The sequence below is a fragment of the Lampetra planeri genome, chromosome 24 (genome assembly GCF_965212315.1).
Source record: "Lampetra planeri chromosome 24, kcLamPlan1.2.h2, whole genome shotgun sequence".
NCBI lineage: Eukaryota > Metazoa > Chordata > Hyperoartia > Petromyzontiformes > Petromyzontidae > Lampetra > Lampetra planeri.
This window is the reverse complement of record NC_136130.1, coordinates 742,609-758,246: the sequence shown is the minus strand read 5'-3', so window position 1 is coordinate 758,246 and position 15,638 is coordinate 742,609. Positions and strand designations below refer to the sequence as shown.

The 15,638-nt window shown below is 59.5% G+C and overlaps 1 protein-coding gene across 1 annotated transcript in view; it reads left to right on the top strand.

The window, feature by feature from the left end:
• The first annotated feature begins 6,362 nt into the window (after nucleotides 1–6,362).
• Nucleotides 6,363–15,638, top strand: part of MPL (MPL proto-oncogene, thrombopoietin receptor) — a 44,726-nt gene continuing 35,450 nt past the window's right edge. The window contains exons 1-3 of the mRNA XM_078605358.1: nucleotides 6,363–6,673; nucleotides 11,393–11,579; nucleotides 13,326–13,573. Of these exons, the coding sequence (XP_078461484.1) occupies nucleotides 6,556–6,673; nucleotides 11,393–11,579; nucleotides 13,326–13,573 (553 nt within the window). The 5' untranslated portion in view covers nucleotides 6,363–6,555. The remainder of the gene's footprint in view (nucleotides 6,674–11,392; nucleotides 11,580–13,325; nucleotides 13,574–15,638) is intronic.

Sequence of the window (15,638 nt, the reverse complement as noted above, 5' to 3'; positions counted from 1 at the left end):
TTTGTCATGTAAACAAACCATGCCAAATCGTTACTCGTGGAGTGTCAACGACTCAGAGACGGAGTTTCTAGGAGGCACTTTATTAACAACTTCCACGGCCTCGTCCGCACACTCTCCACTAGCTCAGCCGCCTAGCACTGACGGCGCCGACTGAGATAGCCAACTGTTCTCCTTCGTAGCGCAACGTCTAGTGGAGACGATAAGCGACGACGGCGACGAGACGACAGCGACGACGAGACGAGTCCATTCCCAGAACCGGCAGCCTCGAGCTCCCCGCTCTCGGCTCCTTTGATGCTATTACACGACACTAGCACAGCACACCGGTGTGTTGGAGAGTAAACCCACAATATTTACAACACTGTAAATGTTACAAACCCACAACATTGACTACATTGTAAATGTTACAAACCCACAACATTTACAATGTTACAACATTATAAATGCTGTAGGTTTACTCTCCAACACCGGTATGCTGAACTAGTAATGGATTGGCATGTATTGTTGACGTGACAAACCTTACTAACTGGCTGTGTTGGGTGGTGGCGGGTTTAACGACACGTTTACATTTACGCGATATAACCCAGAAACCTCTTGGGGCTGCTGCCTCTGCCACCGTGGAGGAATGACGCTGCGGCAGTGGCCACGGTCCTGGCCACTGGCGCAGAAAGGAGGACTCGAGGTCGTGAGTCGCTGATGCTGCTGCGGCGGAGATTTATACCGTGGGCTGCAGTGCAGGGAGACCGGAGCGGAGCAATGGAAGGAAAGGACAGGGAGCTAAGACGAAGAGAGAGAGGAGTGCAGGCAACAGAGTGAGCGACATGACCACGGCAGCAGCCAGCTCATGCGGCGCCATCATCATGAAGAAGAGAATAAAACTGTGGGCTGAGGATGACCGCACGCAGGCGGCATGGCCTCCTCAACATTCGACACCGTCATTATCGTGGCCTCATTTTATCTGATTGTGTAATCGGCATCAGGACTCGAGACCAGGAATCCATTCGGAACTCTCGCTGTGCATCGTCGTATCACCCCTTGTTCAACAGAAGGTCAGCGGAAGGAGATACAGGCAGTCGACGACTTACGAACATCCGAAATTATGAACGAGCTTCCATAAGGTATTTTTTTTTAACCATCTGGCTTACAAACGGCGGACTCGCACTTGTGAACTGAACCGCAGAACTCTGTATTCAGGACAACCCTCCGCGTCATGTGATGAGTCGCAGCATCCCGCTAGGAGTGTGTGTGTGCACGTGTGTGTGCACGTGTGTGTGTGCACGTGTGTGCACGTGTGTGTGTGTGCACGTGTGTGCACGTGTGTGTGTGTGTGCACGTGTGTGCACGTGTGTGTGTGCACGTGTGTGTGAGTGTGTGCACGTGTATGTGTGTGAGTGTGTGCACGTGTATGTGTGTGAGTACGTGTGTGTGTGTACGTGTGTGTGTGTGTGCACGCGTGTGTGAGTGTGTGCACGTGTGTGTGTGTGCGCGTGTGTGCACGTGTGTGTGTGTGCGCGTGTGTGTGTGCACGTGTGTGTGTCCAGCAAAACAACCCCCTACCTCCTCGCGGTGCCGAACGGGTAACACTGTCGTGGACATTGCAGTGGGGGGAGGGCCAATGCCCATTGGCCTCTCCCCTCATGGCGTCTGTGACCACAACAGTGGCTAAACGGGGGCTCTGGACGGGTGCGAGGGGCTGGTAACCCCTCCACCTTCAATTAATTACCACGAGACTACGATATAAACATAAAGATGTAACAAATAAGCTTGTACCTGGCCAAACCCCAATTGGCGGAGCCAGGAGATTGAATCTTCACCCTCGGGGCTCCTCCAGAAACAACATAAAACCACTATGGATGGCCACGTGGAATGTTCGAACGCTCACTGCGGAGGAGAGGCTGCCACTGCTTTGTCGGGAGCTGGACCGGTACCGCCTGGATCTCTGTGGCATTCAGGAGGTCCAGTGGATCGGTTCTGGCTCCTGCCACCATGAGGGGTGGACAGTCCTCCACTCGGGGCAGGAGACTGCCAAACAACAGGGTGTGGCTCTTCTTCTGAACAAAAGAATGAAGGGGGCGTGGGAGCGTGGCGGTGAGGTGTGGGAAGCTGTAGGCCCCAGGATACTTTGGGCTCGCCTTCCCATCAACCGGAGGCGAGGAGTGGTGGTCGTGGTTACTTCTGCCCCCACCGAAGACGAACATCCGTGGAGGGATGCAGGAAAAGCTGATGAGTCAGATGCCTTCTTTGACCTGTCACAGGTGCTGGCTAAAGTGGCCACTCGGGACAGAGTCATCTTGTTGGGTGACTTCAATGCCCGAGTTTGTCATGCTGCTGGCACCTGGTCTGGAGTGATTGGAAGGAATGGGCCAGATCAGCTCAATAACAACGGTAGGAGGCTGCTAGATTTTTGTGCAGCCCATGGACTAATTACCAACATGCTCTTCCGGCATCGGCGCATCCACACAACATCATGGATGGATGCCGGGTCCAAGCAAGAACATCTGCTGGACTACATAGTGACGGACAAGCGGATGCGAGCCCATGTCCTTGACACCAGGACCTTCCGTGGAGCTGATTTGCCCTCTGACCATCGACTAGTCATCTGTAAGATGCGCCTGCCATTCTTCCACTCCGGTGGTGGGTGTACACCCAGGACCCAATTCAAACCAAAAGTGGCCTGGTCTCAGTTAGCTGATGCAAGTTTCAAGCGAGAATTTCATCATCGCTTGCAGCTGGGGTTGGCATCGTCCCCCACTCCTCCTGATGTCGAGGGTAAATGGGCGAGGTTTAGGACTGTGACTCATGCAGCTGCAATGGCTGCTTTGGGTACGCGGTTCAGACCTCTCCAGAAACCCTGGCTGACAGAGGAGGTGTTCAGGTTAGTTGAGAAAAAGCGACAGGCCCACTCTCATCGGCTACAGAATCCCACGTCAGAGAATGAGGAGGTTTACCGCAGCCTTCGCTCGGAGGTCGGAGAGCCGTAAGGCACTGCAAGGATGGGTGGTGGTTGCGGGTTGCTGAGGAGATAGAGTTTTCCTCAGTGGCCCGCGATCACAAATCACTATTTAACTCCATCAAAAAAGTAACCTGCAGCACCACACCTATTACCATCATTAGGGGAAAAAACGGTGATCCAATCTCCGACCCCCAGGAACAGGTTTGCATATTTGCTGAGCATTTCTGTGAGGTCCTGGGGGAGGGGAAATCCTCAGCGAGGAAAACATCATGGCACAAAGTGGGGATAACCCTGCTGAGGCTGCGGTGCCTCAAATATTGGAGGAGGTCACCCCCTGTGAGTGGCTGACTGAGGTGCCATCTGTTGAGGAAGTACTGAAGGCGATCCGGAGTCTGAGACCAGGAAAGGCACCGGGCAGAGATGATCTCCCAAGCGAAATGCTGAGGGAGGGTGGCGTTTGTGCACAGACTGCCCTACATGACATCATAACAACAGTCTTGACCACTGGACGGGTTCCGCAGGATTGGAAGGATGCCCTGGTGGTCCCCCTCTTTAAGAAGGGGGACCGCACAGACTGTAACAACTACAGGGGCATCTCACTCCTCAGTGTGCCGGGAAAGGTCCTGGCAAGGGTTATTCAACATCGCCTTGCTAGGTACGCTGAGGAGGGGCTTGCGGAGCCCCAATGCGGTTTCAGGAAAGGGCGGTCCTGCACAGATGCCATATTTTCTGTTCGTCTGCTACAGCAGAGGTGTAGGGAATTCCAACAAGACCTACACCTCTGCTTTATTGACCTGGTCAAGGCCTATGATACCATCAGTAGGCCTGGGCTCTGGGTTGTTCTTCGTGCTTTCGGAGTCCCTGACCCTCTGCTCACGATCATTAAGGACCTTCATGATGGTGAGCGGGCCCGGGTAAAACTACGTGGCCGGGAGTCAGAGCCTTTCCCTGTACACCTTGGGGTGCGACAGGAATGTCCTCTGGCTCTCACATTATTTAACATCTATTTTGACCGCGTAGTTCGTGAAGCCTTCAATAGCTGTACCGGGGGATTTTCCGTTTGGTACAGATATAATGGGAGGCTGATCGACGCCCGGGTGCGATCAAGAGATGGCTCCCTATTGGTCAACCACGTTATGTATGCCGATGATTTGGTAATAGCTGCTCATTCAGAAGAGGAGTTGGAGACGCTGCTGCTGAGACTGGAGCGTGCCAATAAGAGGTGGGGCCTTACCATCAGCCCCACCAAAACTAAGCACCTGCCTGGGTATTTTGTACCATCGGACACTCCACCTCCACAACTCCCAATCGGTGATGGGGCAGTAGTGGAGAGAGTGGAGAGCTTCCCATACCTGGGCAGTGTGCTTATGACCGGCTCCAGTTTAACAGCAGAGGTCTCACTCCGAATCAGTCGAGCGGCAATATCTTTTCATCGGTTGCGTAACGCTGTGTGGAAGCTACCTGGTCTGTCGCTCCGCACGAAGCTTCAGGTCTTCTCGGCCACAGTCATTTCCCTCCCTTCTCTACGCTTGCGAAATGTGGACCCCCATAATGGAGCATCTTCGCCGGTTGGAAACATTTAGGCTGGCCTGCTTACGATCCATCCTGGGTTTAACCAGGCTGGGTTGTGTGAGGAGCTCACAAATCCTTGAAAGATCTGGGCAAAGTCCCATCGGTGAGCTCCTCCGGCAGGCAAGGCTGCGTTTGCTGGGTCATGTAGCCCGCATGCCCAGCCACCGCATGCCTAAACAGCTATTGTTCGGCCGGATCGAGGGGGCTAAACGGGCGCGGCACGGGCTAGAGAAGAGATGGAGTGGTGTGGTACAGGAGGACGTGGATCTGAGTGGACTTGCCGATGACTGGTACCAGCGGTGTGAAGATCAGCCTCTGTGGAGGAGGCTCGTAAAAGACGCGGCTGGGCAGTTGGAGGCAGTCGCCCTCCAACAACAACAGAGGGCGGAGGAGCGACGCTCACAACAACGAGCGGAGCGCCGGGTGGCTAAAGCACAGCAAGTTGGCACAGTAGGGGGCACAGGTGGTGCATCAGCCAGTCGTTTCGGTCATCTCAGTCAGTCGACCCGTGGCACCTGGGTCTGCCCCGTGACCTCTTGCCAGCGGGTGTTCGACACTTCTCGTCGCCTCAAGGTGCACATGGCCTGGCACAAGCGTCGTGGTGACGTCACCGCCACTTAGTGGCGAATGGCGGTTGTTGTTGTTGTGTGTGTGAAAGTGAGCGTTTGTGTGCGCGTGAAACTGAGTGTGCGTGTGCGCACGTGTGTGCGTGGCTGGACTATAGAAATTTCCATCTGGTACAGATACAACTCGATGCTGATCGATGCCCGGGTGCGGTCGAGAGATGGCTCCTAATTCGTCAACCACGTGATGTATGCTGACCATCTGGTGATTGCTGCTCACTCAGAGGAGGAGGCGCTGCTGCTGAACCTGGAGTGTGCCACGACGAGGTGGGGTCTTACCATCAGCCCCACCAAAACGAATCACCTGCCTGGGTATTTTGTGCCACCAAACACTCCACTCCCTCAGCTCCTCATTGTTGATGGAGCAGTTGTGGAGAGTGTGGAGAGTTTCCCATACCTGTGCAGTGTGCTTATGACCAGCTCCGGTTTGACAGCAGAGGTCTCACTCCGAATCGGTCGGGTGGCATTATCTTTTCATCGGCTGCGCAATGTATAACACTGACCCGTATGTGCGTTTAAACACAGCACATCGTTGTTGTGTTCCGACTTACAAACCGATCCACTTGCAAACAGACCTCAGGAACCGATCCCGTTCGTAAGTCGGGAACTTTCCCTATTACATAACTCGGGGTTGCCGCAGTCCTCACGACTCCCCACCACGCTCCGCCTGTCCGCGTTTACCAACAATGCACCCCCATTCAAATGAACTCGCTACACGCTACACGCGTCCGATGATCGTGAAACACGTCCCACGCATTGTTGTCCCGCACCTCCGATCAATACATATAGAAGAATGCGTTCCACTGAGTGCGCATTAACTGCTGTAAAACACAGCGATTGGAACCGTGAACGTGCTGAGTAGTGACCGCTGTCTGCATGAATAGCCTGAGATCTCAGTGTGCAGCAGTGCGCGCACGATCGTGTTCCACTTCTGTGTGTACAGCACACGCGTGTTCCACGTCTGTGTGTACAGCACACACGTGTTCTACGTGTGTGTGTACTACGTGTGTGTGTGTACTACGTGTGCGCAGTCCACGTGGAACGCACCGGGGAGAGGTGGGTTGAGGGGGATAACGGAGAGTGGGATGGGGTGGGGTTAGGGGATGGAGGGGAGAGGGGAGGGGGCGGTGGTGCCGAGCCCCTGCGGTCTGGCCGCGTCACGGAGCCGTGGGGGGGGGCTCCCCTCCCGCGCTCCCCCCCAGACCCCGCCACTTGACACGGGGCCCCGGGGCAGGGCGCATCTCGTCTCTCTGCGTCGCCGCGTCCCGGGAGGCCTCTGGTGACCCCCAGTGTTGATCCCCTGTGATGATCCCCTGTGATGATCCCCTGTGGTCATCTCCTGTGGTCATCTGCTGTGGTGATCGCCGGCTAAGTGGGTGAGGAGAGGGTCCCGCACCCCCTCGACGCGGGATGGGACCCCGAGAGCCGCGGACGGGGCTCGTGGTGACGTCCACGGTCTCCTTCTTCTCCTTCTTCCTGCTGCTGCTGCTGCCGCTGCCCCAGCGGGCGCGAGGGTTCGACACTGCGGGTAAGTGGACCCTGGGAGCGAGGGGGGGACCCTGGGGTGAGGGGGGGGGCTCAAGGGGTCTCTCCTCACGCTGGCCGCGTGATGATGGTGGGATTCGGGGTGGTGGTGCTGCTGCTGCTGATGATGGTGGTGGATTCGCGCTGTCTCAGTGTCAGGCTGTCCAGTCTGATGCAAGGATTGGTGGCTCACACCAAGACTGGTGAACCACCCAGCCTCTCGTGGTGTGCGTGAAGCCGTCTGTGCGGAACGTGGAGTGAACCCCGTGGTGTGCGTGGGCGAGTTCTCTCTCGGGTCCTCCCACTAACTCGACAACAACAACAGCAGCAACCGGCAATACGGACCGTGTCGTTGACAGGAGACTTGAAGCGGCAGCGTTAGCAGCAGCGTTAGCGTTAGCAGCAGTAGCAGCAGTAGTAGTAGTAGTAGCAGCAGTAGTAGCAGCAGTAGTAGCAGCAGCAGTAGTAGCAGCAGTAGTAGCAGCAGCAACGTTAGCAGCAGCAGTAGCAACAGCGTTAGCAGCAGTAGTAGCGGCGTTAGCAGCAACAGTAGCAGCGTTAGCAGCAGAGACTCGCTGAGGCTCTCCTGGCGAACAACGCACGCCGCTACCACCCCTGCCCTGCTGCGCCGGATGCGAGCCGCATGCGAGCCGCACGCGAGCCGGATAAGAGCTGTATGCGAGCTGTCCGCGAGCTGCACGCGAGCTGCACTCGAGCTGCACGCGAGCTGTATACGAGCTGTATGCGAGCTGCATACGCGCCGTGTTCCACGGACTGTGGTGGTGCACGCTGTTGTTCCACACGAGCCGTGACAAGATTACAGACAACGGTGTCCTTGTGTCCGTAGAACCACCCTGCACACACACACAGTGAGTGACAGTGCTCGTGTCCTGTCTGTAGAACCACCCTGCACACACACACAGTGAGTGACAGTGCTGGAGTCCTGTCTGTAGAACCACCCTGCACACACACATATACAGTGAGTGGCAGTGCTGGGTGCCCTGTCTGTAGACAACAAGAACAACCGCCATTCGCCACTAAGTGGCGGTGACGTCCACACGACGCTTGTGCCAGGCCATGTGCACCCTGAGGCCACTTGAAGTGTCGAACGCCCGCTGGCAGGAGGTCACGGGGCAGACCCAGGTTCCACGACTGACTGAAATGACCGAGATGACTGGCTGATGCACCACCTGTGCCCCCTACTGTGCCAACTTGCTGTGCTTTAGCCACACGGCGCTCCGCTCGTTGTTGTGAGTGTCGCTCCTCCGCCATCCGTTGTTGTTGGAGGGCGACTGCCTCCAACTGCCCTGTAGCGTCCTTCACGAGCCTCCTCCACAGAGGCCGATGGCCGATCTTTACACCGCTGGTACCAGTCATCGGCAAGTCCACTCAGCTCCACGTCCTCCTGTACCCCATCACTCCATCTCTTCTCTAGCCCGAGTCGCGCCCGTTTAGCCCCCTCAATCTGGCCGAACAAAAGCTGTTTGGGCATGAGGTGGCTGGGCATGCGGGCTACATGACCCAGCCAACGCAGCCTTGCCTGCCGGAGGAGCTCACCGATGTAACCTTGCCCAGATCTTTCAAGGATTTGTGAGCTCCTCACACAATCCAGCCTGGTTAAACCCAGGATGGATCGTAGGCAGGCCAGCCTAAATGTTTCCAACCGACGAAGGTACTCCATTAGGGGGGTCCACGTTTCGCAAGTGTAGAGAAGGGAGGGAATGACTGTGGCCGAGAAGACCTGAAGCTTCGTGCGGAGCGACAGACCAGGTAGCTTCCACACAGCGTTACGCAACCGATGAAAATATATTGCCGCTCGACTGATTCGGAGTGAGACCTCTGCTGTTAAACTGGAGCCGGTCATAAGCACACTGCCCAGGTATGGGAAACTCTCCACTCTCTCCACTACTGCCCCATCACCGATTGGGAGTTGTGGGGGTGGAGTGTCCGATGGTACAAAATACCCAGGCAGGTGCTTAGTTTTGGTGGGGCTGATGGTAAGGCCCCACCTCTTAGTGGCACGCTCCAGTCTCAGCAGCAGCATCTCCAACTCCTCCTCTGAATGAGGAGCTATTACCAAATCATCGGCATACATAACGTGGTTGACCAATAGGGAGCCATCCCTTGATCGCACCCGGACATCGATCAGCCTCCCATTATATCTGTACCAAATGGAAATTCCCCCGGTACAGCTATTGAAGGCTTCACGAACTACGTGGTCAAAATGGATGTTAAATAACGTGGGAGCCAGAGGACATCCCTGTCGCACCCTAAGGTGTACAGGGAAAGGCTCTGACTCCCGGCCACGTAGTTTTACCCGGGCCCGCTCACCATCATGAAGGTCTTTAATGATCGTGAGCAGAGGGTCAGGGACTCCGAAAGCACGAAGAACAACCCAGAGCCCAGGCCTACTGATGGTATCATAGGCCTTGACCAGGTCAATAAGCAGAGATGTAGGTCTTGTTGGAATTCCCTTCACCTCTCCTGTAGCATATAGGGCAGTCTGTGCACAAACGCCACCCTCCCTAAGCATTTCGCTTGGGAGATCATCTCTACCAGGTGCCTTTCCTGGTCTCAGACTCCGGATCGCCTTCAGTACTTCCTCAACAGATGGCACCTCAGCCAGCCACTCACAGGGGTGACTTCTTCCAATATTTTAGGCACCGCAGCCTCAGCAGGGTTATCCCCACTTTGTGGCATGATATTTTCCTGGCTGAAGGATTTCCCCTCCCCCAGGACCTCACAGAATTGCTCAGCAAATCTGAAAACCTGTTCCTGGGGGTCGGAGATTGAATCACCATTTTTTCCCCTAATGATGGTAATAGGTGTGGCGCTGCAGGTTACTTTTTTGATGGAGTTAAATAGTGATTTGTGATCGCGGCCACTGAGGCAGACTCCATCTCCTCAGCAACCCGCGACCACCACCCATCCTTGCAGCGCCTTACGGCTCTCCGAACCTCCGAACGAAGGCTGCGGTAAGCCTCCTCATTCTCTGACGTGGGATGTTGTCGCCGATGAGAGTGGGCCTGTCGCTTTTTCTCAACTATCCTGAACACCTCCTCTGTCAGCCAGGGTTTCTGGGGAGGTCTGGACCGCGTACCCAAAGCAGCCATTGCAGCTGCATGAGTCACAGTCCTAAACCTCGCCCATTTACCCTCGACATCAGGAGTGGGGGACGATGCCAACCCCAGCTGCAAGCAATGATGAAATTCTCGCTTGCAACTTGCATCAGCTAACTGAGACCAGGCCACTTTAGGTTGGAATGGGGTCCTGGGTGTACACCCACCACCGGAGTGGAAGAATGGCAGGCGCATCTTACAGATGACTAGTCGATGGTCAGAGGGCAGATCAGCTCCACGGTAGGTCCTGGTGTCAAGGACATGGGCTCGCATCCGCTTGTCCGTCACTATGTAGTCCAGCAGATGTTCTTGCTTGGACCCGGCATGCATCCATGATGTTGTCTGGATGCGCTGATGCCAGAAGAGCGTGTTGGTAATTACAAGGCCATTGGCTGCACAAAAATCTAGCAGCCTCCTACCGTTGTTATTGAGCTGATCTGGCCCATGCCTTCCAATCACTCCAGCCCAGGTGCCAGCATCATGACCAACTCGGGCATTGAAGTCGCCCAACAAGATGACTCTGTCCCGAGTGGCCACTTTAGCTAGAACCTGTGACAGGAGGTCATAGAAGGCATCTGACTCATCGGCTTTGCCTTCATCCCTTCACGGATGTTCGTCTTCGGTGGGGTCATAAGTAACTACGACCACTACTCCTCGCCTCCGGTTGATGGGAAGGCGAGCCCAAAGTATCCTGGGGCTTACAGCTTCCCACACCTCACCGCCACACTCCCACACCCCCTTCATTATTTTGTTCAGAAGAAGAGCCACACCCTGTTGTTTGGCAGTCTCCTGCCCTGAGTAGAGGAGGACTGTCCACCCCTCATGGTGGCAGGAGCCAGAACCGGTCCACCGGACCTCCTGAATGCCACAGAGATCCAGGCGGTACCGGTCCAGCTCCCAACAAAGGAGTGGCAGCCTCTCCTCCGCAGTGAGCATTCGAACATTCCACGTGGCCATCCGTAGTGGCTTTTCGTTGTTTCTAGAGGAGCCCCGAGGGTGAAGATTCAATCTCCTGGCTCCGCCAATTGGGGTTTGGCCAGAAGACGTCATAGACACCTGTCCCCCCGGGGCCTCCAGCACAAGCTTTTTTGTTACATATTTATGTTTAATTCGTAGTTTCGTGGTAATAAATTGAAGGTGGAGGGGTTACCAGCCCCTCGCACACGTCCAGAGCCCCCGTTTAGCCACAGTGGTGGTCACAGACGCCATGAAGGGAGAGGTCAATGGGCATTGGCCCTCCCCCCACAGCACTGCCCACGACATTGTTGCCCATCCGGCACCGCAAGAAGGTAGGGGGTTGTTTTGCCGGACTTGGATGGTTCTGTAGAACCACCCTGCACACACACAGTGAGTGACAGTGCTTGGTGTGATGTCTGTAGAACCACCCTGCACACACACAGTGAGTGACAGTGCTGGGTGTGCTGTCTGTAGAACTACCCTGCACACACACAGAGTGAGTGACAGTGCTGGTGTCCTGTCTGTAGAACCACCCTGCACACACACACACACAGTGAGTGGCAGTGCTGGGTGCCCTGTCTGTAGAACCACCCTACACACACTCAGTGAGTAGGTGAGTGACAGTGCTGGGTGTCCCCCGTGTGCAGGGGCTTCTCTCTTCCCCGCGGGCACCGTGGACCCCGCGCTGGGGCCGCGCATCGCCTTCGTCCGGTGCAGAGCTCCGCGCCAGGAGGAGTTCAGCTGCGAGTGGGGGGTGAGGGGCGAGCTGGGGGGCGAGCTGGGGGAGGTGCCAGCTGAGCTCCAGCACTCGAGGCTCCTCTACGCCTTCTATGAGTGAGTGGGTGTGGGGGTGAGTGGGTGAGCGGGTGAGTGAGTGTGTGGGTGAGTGCGTGAGTGGGTGAGTGGGTGTGTGGGTGAGTGGGTCAGGCAGCCGACGGACCCTACCATTTCAACCGCTCTCAGGTCACAACAACGCACGACCACCACTCGCTCACCCAGACACCCATCAACCAACTTGCTCACCCAGCCACCCATTAACCAACTCGCTCACCCAGCCACCCATCAACCAACTCGCTCACCCAGCCACCCATTAACCAACTCGCTCACCCAGCCACCCATTCACCACTCGCTCACCCAGCCACCCATTAACCAACTTGCTCACCCAGCCACCCATTAACCAACTCGCTCACCCAGCCACCCATTAACCAACTTGCTCACCCAGCCACCCATCAACCAACTCGCTCATCCAGCCACCCATCAACCAACTTGCTCACCCAGCCACCCATCAACAACTCGCTCACCCAGCCACCCATTAACCAACTCGCTCACCCAGCCACCCATCAACCAACTTGCTCACCCAGCCACCCATCAACCAACTCGCTCACCCAGCCATCAATTAACCAACTCGCTCACCCAGCCACCCATTAACCAACTCGCTCACCCAGCCACCCATTAACCAACTTGCTCACCCAGCCACCCATTAACCAACTTTCTCACCCAGCCACCCATTAACCAACTCGTTCACCCAGCCACCCATTAACCAACTTGCTCACCCAGCCACCCATCAACCAACTCGCTTACCCAGCCACCCATTAACCAACTCGCTCACCCAGCCACCCATTAACCAACTTGCTCACCCAGCCACCCATTAACCAACTTGCTCACCCAGCCACCCATCAACCAACTCGCTCACCCAGTCACCCATTCACCACTCGCTCACCCAGCCACCCATTCACCAACTTGCTCACCCAGCCACCCATTAACCAACTCGCTCACCCAGCCACCCATCAACCAACTCGCTCACCCAGCCACCCATTAACCAACTCGCTCACCCAGCCACCCATTGACCACTCGCTCATCCAGCCACCCATTCACCACTCGCTCACCCAGCCACCCATTAACCAACTTGCTCACCCAGCCACCCATCAACCAACTCGCTCACCCAGCCACCCATTAACCAACTCGCTCACCCAGCCACCCATTAACCAACTCGCTCACCCAGCCACCCATTAACCAACTCGCTCACCCAGCCACCCATCAACCAACTTGCTCACCCAGCCATTCACCCACCTGCACAAACTAACCCAGTGACTCACCCACCCACTCACCGACTCACCCATCCGCCACCCACTCACCGACTCACCCACCAGCCACCCACCCACCCACCCACCAGCCACCCACCCACCCACCGACTCACCCACCAGCCAGCCACCCACACACTGGCCCACTCGCTACGATCCCAGTGACTCGAGTTCTATTTCTGCTCACGACCGACAGTGGAAGTAAATACTTTAACTGGTCCTGGACCTCCCCTAGGACGACTCGGCCTTAATTGAGTACCTGCTGCAATTTATGAACATCGGCACTCGGGAGACGAAGTCGGCCGAGCGTGACGCTGGCCATCAGAGCTGCTCGTTCACGGCACTCGCCCCCAGCAGTGAACCCCCGCCACGGGGGGGAGGGGCTGAGGCACGTGTCGTTACGATGGCACTGAAGGGCTGGAGTTGCGTGCGATGAGACCGAACGATCGATGACGATGATGTGTGTGATGAGGTTGGCCGTCCATGTGCTCGTCCCCAGTGAGGAGGAGGAGGATGGTGAGGAGGAGGAGGGGGTGATGGAGTGCCCCTCGTCGCGGGAGCCGCAGCTGGAGCGCACCCACGGCGGCCTCCTGGCCACGTTCCGCTGCCGCTTCCCGGAGAGGGACGTCATCCACTTCACTCCGCTCCGCATCACCATCCCGCGGGAGCGGCCCGGTGCGGGGGGAGGCGCCACCGCGCGGCCCCCCCCGCTCTACCACGCGGACAGAGTCTACATCGACCAGCTGGGTAGGCGGGGGAGACGTGGGCGAGATGCGGGGGGCACGCGGGGGAGACGCGGGGGGAGACGCGGGGGGGAGACGCGGGGGGGAGATGCGGGGGGCACGCGGGGGGCACGCGGGGGAGACGCGGGGGGAAACGCGGGGGAGACGCGGGGGGATACGCGGGGGGAGACGCGGGGGAGACGCGGCAGGGAGACGCGGGGGAGACGTGGGGGGGAGACGCGGGGGGAAACGCGGGGGGAGACGCGGGGGAGACGCGGGGGAGACGCGGGGGGGAGACGCGGGGGAGACGCGGGGGAGACGCGGGGGGGAGACACGGGGGAGACGCGGGGGGGAGACGCGGGGGAGACGCGGGGGGGAGACGCGGGGGGAACACGGGGGAGACGCGGGGGGGAGACGCGGGGGGAAACGCGGGGGGAGACGCGGGGGAGACGCGGGGGAGACGCGGGGGGGAGACGCGGGGGAGACGCGGGGGAGACGCGGGGGGGAGACGCGGGGGAGACGCGGGGGAGATGCGGGGGAGACGCGGGGGGGAGATGCAGGGGGAAACGTGGGGGGAGACGCGGGAGAGACGCGGGGGAGACGCGAGGGAGACACGGGGGGGAGACGCGGGGGAGACGCGGGGGGGAGACGCGGGGGAGACGCGCGGGAGACACGGGGGGGAGACGCGGGGGGAAACGCGGGGGAGACGCGGGGGAGACGCGGGGGAGACGCGGGGGGGAGACGCGGGGGAGACGCGGGGGAGACGCGGGGGAGAGACGCGGGGGGAAACGCGGGGGAGACGCGGGGGAGACGCGGGGGAGACGCGGGGGGGAGACGCGGGGAAGACGCGGGGGGGGGGAGACGTGGGGGGAGACGCGGGGGAGACGTGGGGGAGACGTGGGGGGGAGACGCGGGGGGAAACACAGGGGGAGACGCGGGGGAGACGCGGGGGGGGAGACGCGGGGGAGACGCGGAGGGGAGACGCGGGGGGAGACACGGGGGAGACGCGGGGGGGAGACGCGGGGGGGAGACGGGGGGGGAAACGCGGGGGAGACGCGGGGTAGACGCGGGGGAAACGCGGGGGGGAGACGCGGGGGAGACGCGGGGGGGAGACGTGGGGGGAACGCTGGGGAGACGCGGGGGAGACGCGGGGGAAAGACGCGGGGGGAAACGCGAGGGGAGACGCGAGGGAGACGCGGGGGAGACGCGGGGGGGAGACGCGGGGGGAGACACGGGGGAGACGCGGGGGGGAGACGTGGGGAGAAACGCGGGGGGAGACGCGGGGGAGACGCGGGGTGACGCGGGGGAGACGTGGGGGAGACGCGGGGGGGAGATGCGGGGGAGACGCGGGGGAGACGCGGGGTGGAGACGCGGGGGAGTCGCGGGGGAGATGCGGGGGAGACGCTTGGAGGAGATGCGGGGGGGAGATGCGGGGGGAAACGTGGGGGGAGACGCAGGGGAAACGCGGGGGGAAACGCGGGGGGAGACGCGGGGGAGACGCGGGGGGAAACGCCGGGGGAGACGTGGGGGAGACGCGGGGGGGAGACGCCGGGAAGACGCGGGGGGGAGACGCGGGGGAAACGCAGGGGAGACGCGGGGGGCAGACGTGGGGGAGACGCGGGGGAGATGCGGGGGAGACGCGAGAGGAAACGCGGGGGAGACGCGGGGGGGAGATGCGGGGGGCAACACGGGGGGAGATGCGGGGGAGACGCGGGGGAGACGCGGGGGAGACGCGGGGTGGAGACGCGGGGGAGACGCGGGGGAGACGCGGGGGGGAGACGCGGGGCAGACGCGGGGGAGACGCATGGGGGAGACGCGGGGGAGACGCGGGGGGGAGACGCGGGGGAGACGCGGGGGGGAGACTTTGGGGGGAGACGCAGGGGAGACACGGGGGAGACGCGGGGGGGAGACGCGGGGGGGAGACGCGGGGGGCAACACGGGGGGAGATGCGGGGGAGACGCGGGGGAGACGCCGGGGGGAGACGCGGGGGAGACGCGGGGAAGACGCGGGGGGGGGGGAGACGCGGGGGAGACGCGGGGGAGACGCGGGGGGGAGACGCGGGGGAGACGCGGGGGGGAGACGCGGGGGAG